A 14,730-nucleotide genomic window follows, 5' to 3' on the forward strand; every position below is an offset into this window, starting at 1 on the left:
AGCTCAATCAGTCCTCCATGACAACAAAATCATAAACAACAGAGTAGGACTGGCTAATAAGTCCTTAGATTTAGGGTCATGTTCAGGTAAAACAATTTAGCTAATCTATACTTCCATATTTCCAAGTCCTGTTCTTGAAGATCAAGGGTTATAACATTGATTGGAATGACTAGAATTCTGTTAACGTTGGTTTTTAATGTAAAGATATAATTGAATCTTATTATTATATGTAGTAGAGAGAGATGGGTTAGAAGAAGCCTACATAAAGTAAAATTTAACATCATATGGCCAGCTATGTAATCTTTAACATTGATTTATCCTGCAATAGATGTTGTTCAATTGGTAACATTTCTGTCGTCTAATGCCTCTTAAGTGGAAAGTAATCTAAAAGTAACGGAATGTAATCAGATTACGTTACTGAGTTTGGGTAATCCAAACGTTACGTTACTGATTACAATTTTGGACAGGTAACTATTAACTGTAACGGATTACATTTAGAAAGTAACCTACCCAACGCTGATCATTACAGCATACACTTTTCAGTCTGTCAGCTATGTACAGTGTCTTCAGAAAGTATTCATATCCCTTGACTAACACGGAACCCAAACCGGCTGCGCGCGTGCGCTATCGTGCATAAATTCCTTTTGTCCCCCTACACCAAACGCGATCACGACACGCAGGTTAAAATAGCAAAACCAACTCTGAACCAATGACATTAATTTGGGGACAGGTCGAAAAGCATTAAACATGTATGGCAATTTAGCTAGTTAGCTTGCACTTGCTAGCTAATTTGTCCTGGGATATAAACATTGAGTTGTTATTTTACCTGAAATGCACAAGCTCCTCTATTCCGCCAATAAATCCACACATAAAACGGCCAACCGAATAATTTCTAGTCATCTCTCCTCCTTCCAGGCTTTTTCATCTTTGAACTTATATGGTGATTGGCATCTAAACTTTAAAGGGGTGTGAATACTTGCTGAAGGCACTGTACCTAAACCTTCGTTCAGATGAACATTTGAACTTCAACTAAAGTTAGGCCATGCACGCAAATCGTGATGCTTTTCGTACTCTGTCAAACATCAACCTGGTTGTCTTATTAAAAGTGTTGAAGAGGGACACGCGCAGTAAGGGATTTGATTTTACATGCAAGCAGACTGTTTGTTGAAGGCTGATTCTTGTACCCAGCATAATATAAAACGGACCATAAAATACGATAATGCAAGTGGCCAAAGGAAAGATTAGAAAAATTGAATGACTTGCTTTGTTGATGACAAAGTGGCACCTGTAGTTCCAGAAAGCCTCTTAGAGCACTAGTGGATTTGGGCAGACTTAGCGGAGGTTCTTCGACCTATCTGTCACCTCCCTTGTGGCTTGCCAGGAACATGAAGGATGGGCTTGACAGCAGTCTGGCAGCCATAGCTCACTCTGTAGCTGTGTTTACTTCATGATGAGAACAGTGAATTGACTGACGTTTTGGGGGGGGCAAAGTATCAGAAGGAACTATCACGTACAACAGAATTGGTGAGACAAGAGACTGCGTTCATTGTTCTGTGTCACTTGCTTTTTTTTGGGCCATTTATTAGCCCGACGGAAATGTTTTCTACATGATAATGAGAGTTGATGACGACAGACCTACAAATTCCACCGTACTTCTTGTGAAAATAAAGCAGCATACAGTGCCGTGAATGAGTAGGACATTGATAGAGATTTCACCATTAATTCTACTGTAGTATGTTAACTATGTTGTACAGAAGTGGATACGGATGTGTAGGCTTGGGCGGTATCCAGATTATCATACCTTCATACCGACCTTGTGCCATACCGGGACATTCGGTAATACCGGCACAGGTACATGTAAAATCCCATATTGAATGCTAACAATCGCATTATGAACATTTTATGCAGTCTCTGACCTAAACTATTTTCAGGACAGACAACCCAGGTCATAAAGTTATACACGTAACTCAAACATGCTACGCACAGTTTGCCGCACGTACAAAGCAAATATTACACAGCAAGACTCTTGATCCGGGAGGGGATTCTCAGCGTTAGCGGCAAGCAAAACTCGATTTTTGAAAAAGCTAACCGTAGCTATCTAGCGAACTAGCTACTAAATTAGCGAACCAAATGCACAATTGCAGAGCATTTAGCACATTTTAGACAGTTCACTTAATAGTTATAAGATATCTAGCTGGCAAACATGGAATTCACAAACACAGATGTGAATTCCATACTCGAACTTGATCAACTGGGCGTGCTGCACAGCAGTGAGTGACTCACAAGGCTCCAGTCTATCGTCGTCGTGTGCTTGTAAACAAACACCACGTGACTGGGTACTACTGGTAAGCTTCATAATAAATGATTATGTGACAGGTGAAATGGAGAACGCGATCTTTGTCCCCTAACATATTGCACAAGTTCACTGCAGGTATTTACTTAAAAAGTAGCTAAAAAAATTCAAATGTATTAGACGGTATTGAAAAATGTGGCTATTTCCAAATACCTCCATATACGGTATACCACCCAAGCCTACTGATGTTTTTCATGGTGGCAAAGGGAGGGTATATTACTGGTAACTTTTACCAGTAAACTACCAGAATTGTTGTAACTTTCAAGTTTTGGAGGGAATTTTAGCACAGTGTCCTTTTTGGGTACTTCAAATTATCACAGGTGTCTATAATTATTTCTGGCCATTTGTGTGGCCTTATCACATGTCAAATATATGAAATAATAAAGAAATAAAAATAGAAAAACAAAGCTGTAAAACATTGTCCTAAATGTAAACCATCAACTTAATGAATACCACCGGTGTTTAATATGACTTTCAGCATAAAATATATTTTATATATTTTTTTTATGTGAAGGATATTTTTGTTGTTTTGGTGCCAAGCTGGTGGCAGTTGTGAAAAAAAGTCAATAGTTGGAAGAGTTGCGGAGTTAATTCAAAATAATGCCAGTGTTGTCTAGATGTTTTTAATTCATTAGGATATTTTCTCTTGAACCATATGATCTATCCACTAGAAACTCATGGACAATATGGACACCGATATAAAAAAAAAAAAAGTACTATTTATGAATATATTGAAGTTATTCAAGTATAAATGACCAAAGTTGCCATAGATTACCTGTTAATTACCGGTAGTTTTCCAACCCTACTTATGTGTTAATGCTGCAATGTCCCTTTTCAAAGATGTTTTGCTCAGTCTCAGTAGTGGATGTTGGACCAAATATACTGTATCTAAAGAGTGGATAAACTTGAGAGTAGTGTAGTTTGCTACAAATGGCTCAAGTGGCTGCTGGAAGCACCTAGGTTGCAGCTTAAATTCCTGCATTCGAATCGAAAGTCTAAATGTAAATCACTTTGGCTAAAAGTGGTGGCTACGTGGCCTTATTATTGATAAGTAATGGCATGTGGTGTATGAAACATGCTCTGGAGAAAAGTGCATCTAAGTGGAGAATTCTACACCCACATGTCTAATCTGTTTTGAGTTCAACATCATTGCAATGACGTTTGAGTCACAAGCGTTGATTCAGGACAGTCCTAGGGTGAAAAACATTTAGAGCGTCAATATTCTCAACTGGGGCCAGAATCAATTTCAAGGTTATTATTGAAGAGTCTCATTTGATACTGTATGTAATGGCTTATATGTTTAATTTGTTTACGGTCATAACACTTGAGAGACATTATGGCAGGCTTTTCAGTGCAGGAATAGGTCTTTAACACGGAAAGAACGGAAAAGGAATAGACAGCTGTGAAGTACTCAAGAGGGTGTGTCTGTCCCCCAAGGCATTATTTGTAAAGAACCTAGTACACTGTGAACAACTATGTATCACAGCATTTTCATACTCAATCTACCAGCATTGCACGTATCTCTTTGAACCACAGTGAAATGGCTGAAGATTGAAAGAAAGCCTGTCATAAGGTTCCTCCCAATAAAGGAAATGTTTGTTTCTGCTGTGTTTTGAGCTTGCGCAATCAATTAATGTTTTTTTTTGTTGCCTTTGCTTTCTTCTTTTTAATCTGAATATGAAAACAATTTGGTAAAACCTTTTTTTTTTTTTTTTTTTAAGGCTCCTTACAAAATTCTCTGATACATGCGCTTTCATCTGTCCGGTTACTTTGAGATTGTGTTCTCATTAAAGTATATATTTAAATATATTCTCCAGAGGCTGCAATTCTTTGTTTTTAGCACTTTTTTTTTTAAAGCTATGTTCTTCTTTAAAGTTGGAAGTTAAGTATTAAGTCCAAAAAAAAGGTGATACAAAGCAATCACTTTCCTTCAGAGGTATCTGTTCATACTATTAACTGGTACCTTACTGAGACTGTTTTGAAGGAAGCATTCAGTTTTCATCCCTAATACCTTTTACATTTTAGAAAACCATTGTTTGCAGATAGGATTGGCAGTGTTTCTTCTTTTCTCACGTGCAGTTTTGTTTGTTGATCTTTTGCCGAGCCGTTCTTTTCTTGTTTCTCAAAGGCCGCCATAGAAGTCACAAAATACTAGGAATAGCTTCTGGTCCCTAAAGTACTTCTTAATATTAATATAGTATATTAAGTGGTGCATGTCTTCCAATAAGGGCACTTGCGACTCCATCCTTTGATTATTGAACATTATTTTACCCAGCTGTAGGTTACATATAGTGTAATTAATTTCCGCAATTAGCATAATATTAAGTGCTATATATAACTCGCACACCCTTTTGTCAAGAGAGTTAATAGGATCCAGCAGCTCTATTTGAAAGATGAATTCCAGAAAGCATTCCTGAAAATGAAACGAAGGCTGTATTCGGGTTAAGACTGTAATTCAGTAGTACAGCAACTGCTCATAACAGCTCGTGGCTCCTTATAACGGCCTGCACAAGTTCATAAATGCCTATGATTCATTCACAATGCGTTACACACGTGGTGTAAAGAGTTTAACAGATTACCCCCAACCATAGATGTAGGTAGGTTAAATAGCTACGCGCTACTTAATCCAATGCCTATTGTAAATCACTGCCTCTTCAGCGAACATCCATCCTGCAACACTTGCTCATTTCCCTCTCCTGTACAAACCAAGCAATAAGCTCCCCTTTGAAATACTCCGCGGCAGTACTTTATAGAGTACGAGAGAATAATACAAGACAAAAAAATGTCACACCATGTTAGTGCTTCCAGTTTCCCCCTAGCACTGATCACAGCTATTAGCGTAGCATTACCACTTCGAAACAGAAACTCTCTAGTCTGACACAATGGGGGGAGGCGCATGTCCTTTTCATGAATTCCAGAAGCGGAAGAATATGACAATTCTGGAAAGAAAACACCTGCATGGTTCATCATAACCCCTTGGCTAACCGCTGGTAGACTAATGTACAGATCCCAGAGAAATGACACTCTGAAACATATACCATAGATAGTTGAACACAGGAATCCAAGCCAAATTATCTACAGGTGCGGCTCGTGGCAATCCAGATTCTTACAGTAACTCTGGATATCTAAATATGGTGTAAAGGACCAACTTAATAGTCACTTGACATTAGATCATTGTTGGTCTGAGATATAGATCTAGAGCCATGTAAATGGTGGTTGCTTACTTGCATAGGGTTATCACTACTTCTTATACCACTCAAAATGGTTTGAGATTATTATAACCCTCATTACTTCTACCATTTCAATGAAACTAGAGCTATACGAAAGAATGCCAAACCACCCTTGACATGCATCCCTTTAGAAAGCACTGCTTTAAGTATTGTGAAACAAAAGTGGCTCAAACGGGCTTTGTTAGGCGAGACAAAGAGCTGAACACAGTGTTTTCATGTTATTTATGTTATTTGTGTGTTCTCCCTTTTCAGTGCCTTCGCCTAAGATGCCACGTGTTTGTAATAAAAAATGTAATGAGCATGGCTTTTGTGGAAAACACTCGTTATCAGATTTCCGCTGTCCCCGCCCCACATCAGAACACGAGGCTCTCTTCGCCTACCCATGCTAGGTCCCCGGGCGACTGAGAAACAGTTAAGGAAAGTATTTTCTTTGTTCGTTTTCCCTGCACCATAAGCAATTTATCACAGAATGAACTTTTATTGTATCTCTGTATGACTCACATTAAATTCTCACCCATTAATTTTGAAATGGGTACTAAGCTTTTATCAAATGCTTGGGAATCTCATTTGGATTATTGTATTTCATTAATTACTTGATAGACAAAGCATACTTTTCAATGTAGATTTTTTGTGCTGTTTAATTAATTAGCATGTTTTCTCTTTTAATTAAAGCCATTTTTTAAATTAAAGCCCACAGCAAAACACATATATAATTTGTTTGTAATTAGGCCTTAATTGGTGGTAGTGGAAGCTTAGCACCCTCGGTTTCTTTTTTCATGATTGCCATTTTATTGCCAGTCAGTCATTAATTAAACTGTTTTTCTAATTAGCTTATAAAACTGTTGATGGTACATTATTGTAAGTGTGAGTTCAAAGCTTGCTAATAAGCCTTCCCTACTCAGAAGAGGCAAGATAATGGAATATGTACAAAGCGGGCAAACTTTCAGACTCTTTTTCAGTCCCTAAAGATGACAGTATCTAGCATCAGATTATTAGGGCACAGAAAAATCGAGACATGTGTTATACCACTGGCTGTTCGGCAGCATCTTCCCAGGAGTGGCTCTCTTTTTGCATGTCATGTAATGCTGTTTGTCAAATTGGCAGCAAGATTACATAAACCTCTTACACGACTGCCCTTCTTTACTGAGAGAATATGACAATGCATCTTGAATAGAAAATAATATGGGGAGGATATACAGCTCATGGATTTGATTAGATAAGCAGTCAAATGGTCTCGCCAGACAACCAATGCCAGTAATGCTTTCATGTACTTGGACTTATTTTTATTTTTTTTACACCTACAGAATAAAGACTATTCGTCATCACAAAACATTTGACTGAAATTGTATATTGACCAATAGAGATGTGCATCTTTTCCTATCAAGACGATTTGATACATATCTAGATGCATGGGCTCCGATACGATGCGGGAACGATACGTTTTTAGTTTGAAACGATTCGGTGTGAAATCAAGCTCAGGTGCATCCTGTTTCCATTGATCATCCTTGAGATGTTTCTACAACTTCATTGGAGTCCACTTGTGGTAAATTCAATTGATTGGACATGATTTGGAAAGGCACACACCTGTTTTATATAAGGTCAGAGCAAAAACCAAGCCATGAGGTCGAAGAAATTGTCCGTAGTGCTCCGAAACAGGATTGTGTCGAGGCACAGATCTGGGGAAGGGTACCAAAACATTTATGCAGCATTGAAAGTCCCCAAGAACACAGTGGCCTCCATCATTCTTAAATGGAAGAAGTTTGGATCCACCAAGACTCTTCCTAGAGCTGGTCGCCGGGCCAAACTGAACAATCAGGGGAGAAGGGCCTTGGTCAGGAAGGTGACCAAGGACCCGATGGTCACTCTGACAGAGCGCCAGAATTCCTCTGTGGAGATGGGAGAACCTTCCAGAAGAACAACCATCTCTGCAGCACTTCACCAATCAGACCTTTATGGTAGTGGCCAGACAGAAGCCACTCCTCAGTAAAAGGATTTCCTGAGTCATATTCTCTCAATAAAGATGATCATTATTGTCGTTCAGGGGGCAGTCGTGTAAGAGGTTTATGTTAATCCGACACCGTTGCACTGGAGTTATCAAACGGAAAGTCAGACAAACATCAACCCGAAAACATGTCCATAGCTCGTTTAGGCACGGTTTAGCTGAGACTCATCTCTTGACGGGTATTTATTTTTCTGAAATAATTATTTTCACCTGACTTACAGTATTGCCTGTCTTAACTGAAATGCCTTCACATAAACTTTCATTAGCTAGCTAAGGTTAGCATGCTAGCTAGTTACACTTGGAGCGCTCAGTCAGTGCCCTATTTGTTATTTCGCTGCTACATGTGGAAATCACTAAAATGTTCCCACCCCCAAGTCCTGAATATGTATTAGCAGACTGCGTCAGTCTTCGAGCTGGAACCGTAGCAAGAATTTCCGCTTTAGGTCAAGGATTACTTGAAAACAGTGGTGTGCAGAACGGCATCTCGGGAACCAACAACTTGTCGGTTCTTGTCACGGATGGGCTATTGTAGCAGACGACCACCTCGGGGTCCATTTCTATTAGCTAAAAACAAGAAGAAGTGGCTTCAGTGGGCACCGAGATCACCAAGACTGAACAATTGAGGAGTGGAAGAACATTGCCTGGTCCGGACATTGTGTCATGCAGAGTCAGGATTTGGCGTATGCAGCATGAGTCCATGGCCCCATCCTTCCTGGTGTCAATGGTACAGGCTGGTGGTGTGTTGGTGTGGGGATTGTTTTCCTGGAACACCTTAGGTCCATTGATACCAATTGAGCAATGTTTCCATGCCCCTAGGAATTCAAGCTGTTTTGGAGGCAAAGGGGGGATCCGAACCGGTACTAGATGGGTGTACCTAATAAAATGACCTGAGTGTATAGCACAACTTTGAATTTCACCCCATCTCATAATCAAGTGGTTTAGACCTTTTTTGATGGACTCTTCTTCTCCCGCGTTTGGACCATGCAGTGCGGGGTAGCAAAAGTGATTGTTGTCCTCATTATGAAATGATTACCCTTTATATCAAAAATATTACCATATATACTGATTATGTCAAGCAAAACTATTACTGATGGTGAACCTGAACAATCGAAATAAAACGGATATAGGCTAGACCCCGATCAGCATGTATCCTACCTATAGCCAGATGAGAGTTGTGTCTCCGGCGGTAGCTTAGGCCATTTCTTTCTGGTAAAACATATTTTTCAACAGCGCATTTGATTAAAAAAAATACCTAGCAAATTACATTGGCTGTGACTCCACTAATAAAGCCTAATATTGTGCAAGCCATTTCACAAACATGGCTGTTTTTGCTCTGGCTGCTTTGCTTGATTTATTGTTGTCTCTACCTTCTTGCCCTGTTGTCTGTGCCCAATGATGTCTGTACCCTGTTTTGTGCTGCTACCATGTTGTCATGTTGTGTTGCTGCCATGCTGTGTTTTCATGTGTTGCTGCCATGCTATGTTGTTGTCTTAGGTCTCTCTGTTGTGTTGTCTCTCTTGTCGTGATGTGTGTTTTGTCCTATATTTTTATTTAATTTATTCGTATTTTTAATCCCCGTCCCCGCAGGAGGTCTTTTGCCTTTTGGTAGGCCGTCATTGTAAGTAAGAATTTGTTCTTAACTGACTTGCCTAGTTAAATAACTAAATAAATGATGCACTCATATCGTAAACATTTGAACCGGGGACCGATGCGTATCGGTGAATCGTTACATTCCTATTGACCAAGTTTCACCCCCGTCCAGGACTCAAACGGTTCCAGCGGCCAACACCGTAGCTTACCAAGGGATCCAAACCTCTTGACGAAGTTAATAGGTGTTGGGTTAAAGTTGCTACACTTACCCTTCTTCTACCCTTTCCTTCTCCGTCTCAAGTTCCTAATGCCTGGGCACACTTTCGATGGTCTCACGGTAGCGCCGTCACACTTCTGACACCAATTCACAAATTCATGTGTTGCCTTGACCTGGTCTCAGACTTGGGTCATGAGATTGTCATCCCAACCCTTTGTAGCCGTTATGCAGAGAGAGAAAAACTCTGAACCTCTTGATGGTGTACCGTAGCTAGGTGTTGGGTTAAGGTAGCTTCTAGCTACATTCTATTGCATGGCCCTACACACCATTGGGCTCACAGTGAAATAAGAGCACGTCAGCATAATCTAACACTCGTAGAGGTGAAGCTTTAGGCCTAGGCATTCCATTTGAGCAAGACTTCACTCAAATCATTGTCAAGACTTTCGGTTATCCATTATCTCTTTGATCACAAATGTTATATTTTCCACAGATACACAGAATATTAACTTTCATGTTTCCTCCCTGGCTTTTTCAGGGGGTTGAACTCGACCTAATTCTTCTTATCAGCATAGGCATTTCTTTGTTTAACCTGCACAGATAGGACAACCAATAATTGGAAATAGATTGAATGACATCAAAGCAATTTAGTGGACAAACTGCTTTGTGCTTCATTGCCGCAGTAATGCTTTTACGTGGCATAAACAAGATCAATTTGAGGTAAAACAATCTGACTTTTCAGACTAGAAATCCATTTTTCCTCCCTACCTCGATTCCTCGAAATTAGATTGAAATGACATATGAGCTGCTAATCTGATATTCATTCCATTCTTCTATAGCCCTGCTTCCCAAAGTTGACTAAGGGCACATTATTTAGGCATTAAGGTAGTGTGATAAGGGAATTAGGCTGGTCATTAATCGTTTACACGTCAAATGCAGCGGAGCAGCTCGGGGTGGTGATTTAGCGAGGCAAAGCCACCTAGCCCCTGTTAATCCACCTCTCACACGTTTTAATTGGAAGAGGCTTCCCTGGATAGGACATTTATGAATGGGTTTAAGGCCATTTCTCCCTTAAAGCCATCATTTATTTCATATTCTTAATACCAGCTTGAACATTTTATCCATATAGAAAAGCGCTCACGTTTTCAAGTTGAATCGTCTCTCCCCTACCATTGTCTTTTGAAGCTGCTGTTGTTTGTAATGTGTACCTTGGGATATCCAGGCATCCAGAAGTTACTGACAACGACGCATTCTGAAGACTGTATGCAGTCGTGTTGGTAAACTGGTAGCACTACCGGCATGATCCCCAATGTCTTGATTCTTTTGGAAGGGATGTTTGGAAGGGGGGGGACGACTATGACAATACCTCGTGTTACTCAGTACTATTTTGTGTCCATACAATGGACATGTCTTATCACAGCCTTATCTTTAACATGGTCTGTGCTGAAGTGACATGTAATATAACAAGGCCCCATATTTGGAGGTCCACTTGAATGTCTACGATGAGCCAAACATGAGTGACAACAGAAAGCGTTACTATTGTCTTAACCCTCCTAGGTCCTAAGGTGCTGCTGCTGCTGCTGATGCTGCTGCGGTATAATGCACCATGAATATTCTGCCTGCAAACCTTCCAAAGGTCACAGTATTAATCCTTTGAATAAACCTTGTGTTAAACAGAGGCTGTGCTCAGGACGGACTTTAAAGGAAAGACAATGGTTTTGGGGGGGGGGGGGCTGATGGTATCGGACACTAAATCTTCTTTTAATATGGGTTTTAAGGAAACATGGATTGGCTTGTGTGACTGCCTTAAACAAAGAACACATGAGGGTTTTTTTTTCCTGTTGTGTAGGCTCATGTCTCTTTTTTTCTAGCTTTGTATTTTTTATTCTGGCAGCACATTTTTTTCATTTCTGCCGGCTTGTGATGTGAAAGGATTTGGCACTAAGACGCAAGAAGGAGGGGGAGGAAAAAATCCTGAAAAGTGGATCAAAAAAGTAAATGAAAAATAATGTCATATTACTGAAAATATGAGAGGCTAATTTGTGCCGACTTTTTGCTAATTTTGTTCTCGCCACAGAAAGAGGAGCCGTCACCTGCTCGGCGCCACAGCGCTGACAGTGCCAGTGATCCATGAAATAAGCTGCCGCTGGCTTTGTTCAGATAAGAATGAACAAATCTGCACAATGTACTGCTCTCGGAATCTCATTTTCATACTTGCATGCAGGCTAAAAGAAATAAGCTGTTTGCAGGCTTGATTAATCAGACATTTGAGGGCTTTTTTTGTCTCTTTGATCTGTTCTGTCGCCTAGGTAACTTGGTTGACATTAATGTTGAGCCCCAGTAAAGACAATCAGGGATTGTAGACTGAACTGATAAAAAAATTAAAGACCTTTAACGCTTTAAATATAATAACCGCTCCGTGGCTTCATTTGAAAGAGAATAGGGGGGAATGTGAGGGGTTTTAATTTTGGTTTTGGAAGAATGTTTAGGAAGGCGTGGTTTCTAGACCTTTGCATTTCAAATGATCCACACAGGAGAGCAGGTTAATGTGGGTAATCCTTGTGTTGTAAAGAATATACATCTCTGGGTGTAAAATTCAAAAGGAGCCATTTAGCATCCTCCGATTTCAATTTATTTTCTCTCAAAACTATGCCTTTTACCCAATTTACTTTATTTTTGGAAAATGTGTGAACACAGGAGCCTTTCTGAGATTTGTCAATAATTTAATAAACCTTCAGATGTACAATCCCAGCGTGTGCCACAGCCACGCAAATGCATTTAGTACTTACACCACTTAAACATGGTGCTCAAAACGCCCTGATGAGAATTATCTGCTGGCAAATCTACTCCCGACATGAGAATGAACACCCATTGTAACTTTCCCTTTCTCCTGCATTCCGACTACAAAACATAATTTATTGGCTATAAAACCTATAAAAAATGGCAAGGAATTAGAAAACTGTCATAGTATGTTAGCTTCAGGTTATGCAGACGCTTTTACAAATCTTCCAAGTGACTGTATAGATTAATGCCTCGAGGGCCCAGCCAGAGCCCAGTACTTGCAGCCAGCTGAAGCCCTTATCTTAAATCCAAGCAAAGTACCATTAATCTTTTTGAAAGACCTTTATGGCTTTTAATGTATCCCAAATTAGAACATTTTACACCCTTGGTTCCTGAAATATGGTGATAAAAAGCCTTTAGAGTTACATTTGTCCTGGCTGCTCGCTCTGACCTGCTTAATCCCAGCATGCATTAGGAGATATTTTAGTTTTAGTCTTTCTAATAAAGTTTATCCCACTTAATTATAATTGAAAGGAAAAAAATCACCAGCAGGTTTTTTTTCTTCCAGTTAAGAAATGGCGGCCCATTTCTTCATTACCTTAAGACTTTTTTTCTCTTTCCCCTGATTGTACTCTGCATTTTTAGAAAGGGTAATTTGTTCCAAGTGTTTATCAAACTTTTCATTCGGTCGAATAATAAACCTATCTCGGGAGTGACAGGATTTTTCCTTTTGTTTCTCGTGCTGGGGTTATTGGGATTATTCTGCTCTACAATACATGCACTTCCTCCCTGGGATTTGAACAAAATGTGTTTGCCACTTGCAGTCACAGTCATTCCTTTTAACTTTTCGGTCTCCTTTAGTGTACATTCAAACCATTTAGGAAAGGTCATGACATTTATTTTTGCACGTTCGTGGTAAATGGTTGACTGTCTTATTACTGTTAAGCAGTTGTCTGTGTGTATGTACCATGTTTGTTTTTCTTCTTCACCAACCCAGGGATCTTTATGCCATCATGACTGTCATTGCATCATGGTCGGGGTGAGACAAAACGGGGACCGGAGGCACTCATGGGAAGCCACCCTGACACATCAGTTGGAAGAGCTCTGCTTGCCAGAGAGACTGATTTACATCCTCTAATGGGCCTTGTCTTTGTCTCCCTCTCAATAGCTGGCCGTGAAAATCGCTCAAGCCGCCGATTGCCGTGACTTTGTGCAAAGCAAACAGGAAGCGGAGGCTTCTCGGGCAGCCCAGAAAAGGAAGACGCAAATCGCTTGGGGGTGTGTTGTCTTTTTGCTCTCCTCCCCACAATTATCGCCTTAATTTACATTACATCACAGTTTGTTAGTGACATACATTTTATTATGCATATTTGCCTAGCTTGCCAGCTTATTTCCCACTTATTTCATGCACAGGTATGCGTACATGCTAAGTTTCGCCTATACAGAGAAAGCGTGTTCTGTAGCCGTCTCGTAAAATTAGATAGACGCCATTTTGAACTGTCACAGTGGATGTCATGGTTAGAATATGTGTAAAATGTGTTATGCCAATGTTTAAGAACTACACTCAACTTACTGTCATTTCAAGCTCTCAAGAACTTGGAAATATGTATATTTCATACAGAAATTAATTGTTGTCTTTTCTGTAAAAGAGAATACATTTTGCAGGATTTTTATTCCAAGTACTCAAAATAGGTTTTTGCTAAATCAGTATTTTATTATTGTTTCAGGTTTGAAGCCAAGCAAAGATGGGAAACCAAAAGCAACATGGGATATATGTGACATAAACCCAGAAGAGAAATAAAATTAAAAAAAATTGTCAAGATTTGTGTAATTTCTCTGTTAATTTAATAAAGTTTGTTCGAAAAGATGTTTGTACCAGTGCAATTTTGAGAGGAAATGTCAGGATACTCTACAAAACAATAACAATAAAAAAACAAAGCCCGTATAAGATGAGAATTATGGAATGTTCAAATGAATTCTCTGAGCACTCCATGGTGGCTGCTGTGTGTGCTATTTTCCATTTCCATTTCTGTGATTTGAGCATTTCTGGGCCTTTTTCCTTCCAATTAAATCTGGTGTACATTACTGGATGATGCGTTTATTTATTGCTGTAAAGTGGGTTAATCATGAAGGCGCTCCTTTCTTCTGAGGAGGTAGAGAAAGAAGAGATTAGGGTCCTAATGCAATGTACAGGATAATGTGCGATAGGATTTGCCAGTGCAAAATGAAATTTGGCTGCTGTAAACTGTTCTGAGCAGTCATAAACTGTAAATTGTGTCAACAGAGAGGGTATGAGACATGAAACGGAGGCTTTGGTGTTGGCCTTCACCCATGCTGAGAAAGATGCCATTGTTCCTCGGCTTAAACAAGAAGCACAGGGTATTTCTGAGAAGCCTACTCTACGGCTGTGAAGAGTCTGAGCGATGATTAACAATGTTGTTGTTGTACCCAGTAGATTTGATGCCAGTCTTTTATAGTTTCTTTGCACCTTGATCATATTTTGATCTGCAATGACCTCTCCCAACTGGTCCAACCCAAATGCCCCCCCCCCCCCCCCCCC

The 14,730-nt window shown here is 39.8% G+C and overlaps 1 protein-coding gene and 1 long non-coding RNA gene across 3 annotated transcripts in view; one reads left to right on the forward strand and one right to left on the reverse strand.

Annotated features, from left to right (window-relative positions):
- Nucleotides 1–879, reverse strand: part of LOC120017525 — a 61,565-nt gene extending 60,686 nt beyond the window's left edge. Inside the window, exon 1 of the long non-coding RNA XR_005472119.1 lies at nt 827–879. This is a non-coding gene — a long non-coding RNA (uncharacterized LOC120017525). The remainder of the gene's footprint in view (nt 1–826) is intronic.
- The window catches only part of fam204a (family with sequence similarity 204 member A), a 36,381-nt gene extending 22,344 nt beyond the window's left edge, over nt 1–14,037 (forward strand). For both annotated transcript variants that reach the window (XM_038960342.1, XM_038960341.1), the window contains 2 exons: nt 13,339–13,448; nt 13,898–14,037. In XM_038960342.1, coding sequence (XP_038816270.1) covers nt 13,339–13,448; nt 13,898–13,949 — 162 coding nt within the window. In that variant the 3' untranslated portion in view covers nt 13,950–14,037. The remainder of the gene's footprint in view (nt 1–13,338; nt 13,449–13,897) is intronic.
- The last annotated feature ends 693 nt before the right edge of the window (nt 14,038–14,730 follow it).

Source organism: Salvelinus namaycush, chromosome 22 (assembly GCF_016432855.1).
Source record: "Salvelinus namaycush isolate Seneca chromosome 22, SaNama_1.0, whole genome shotgun sequence".
Taxonomy (NCBI): Eukaryota; Metazoa; Chordata; class Actinopteri; order Salmoniformes; family Salmonidae; genus Salvelinus; species Salvelinus namaycush.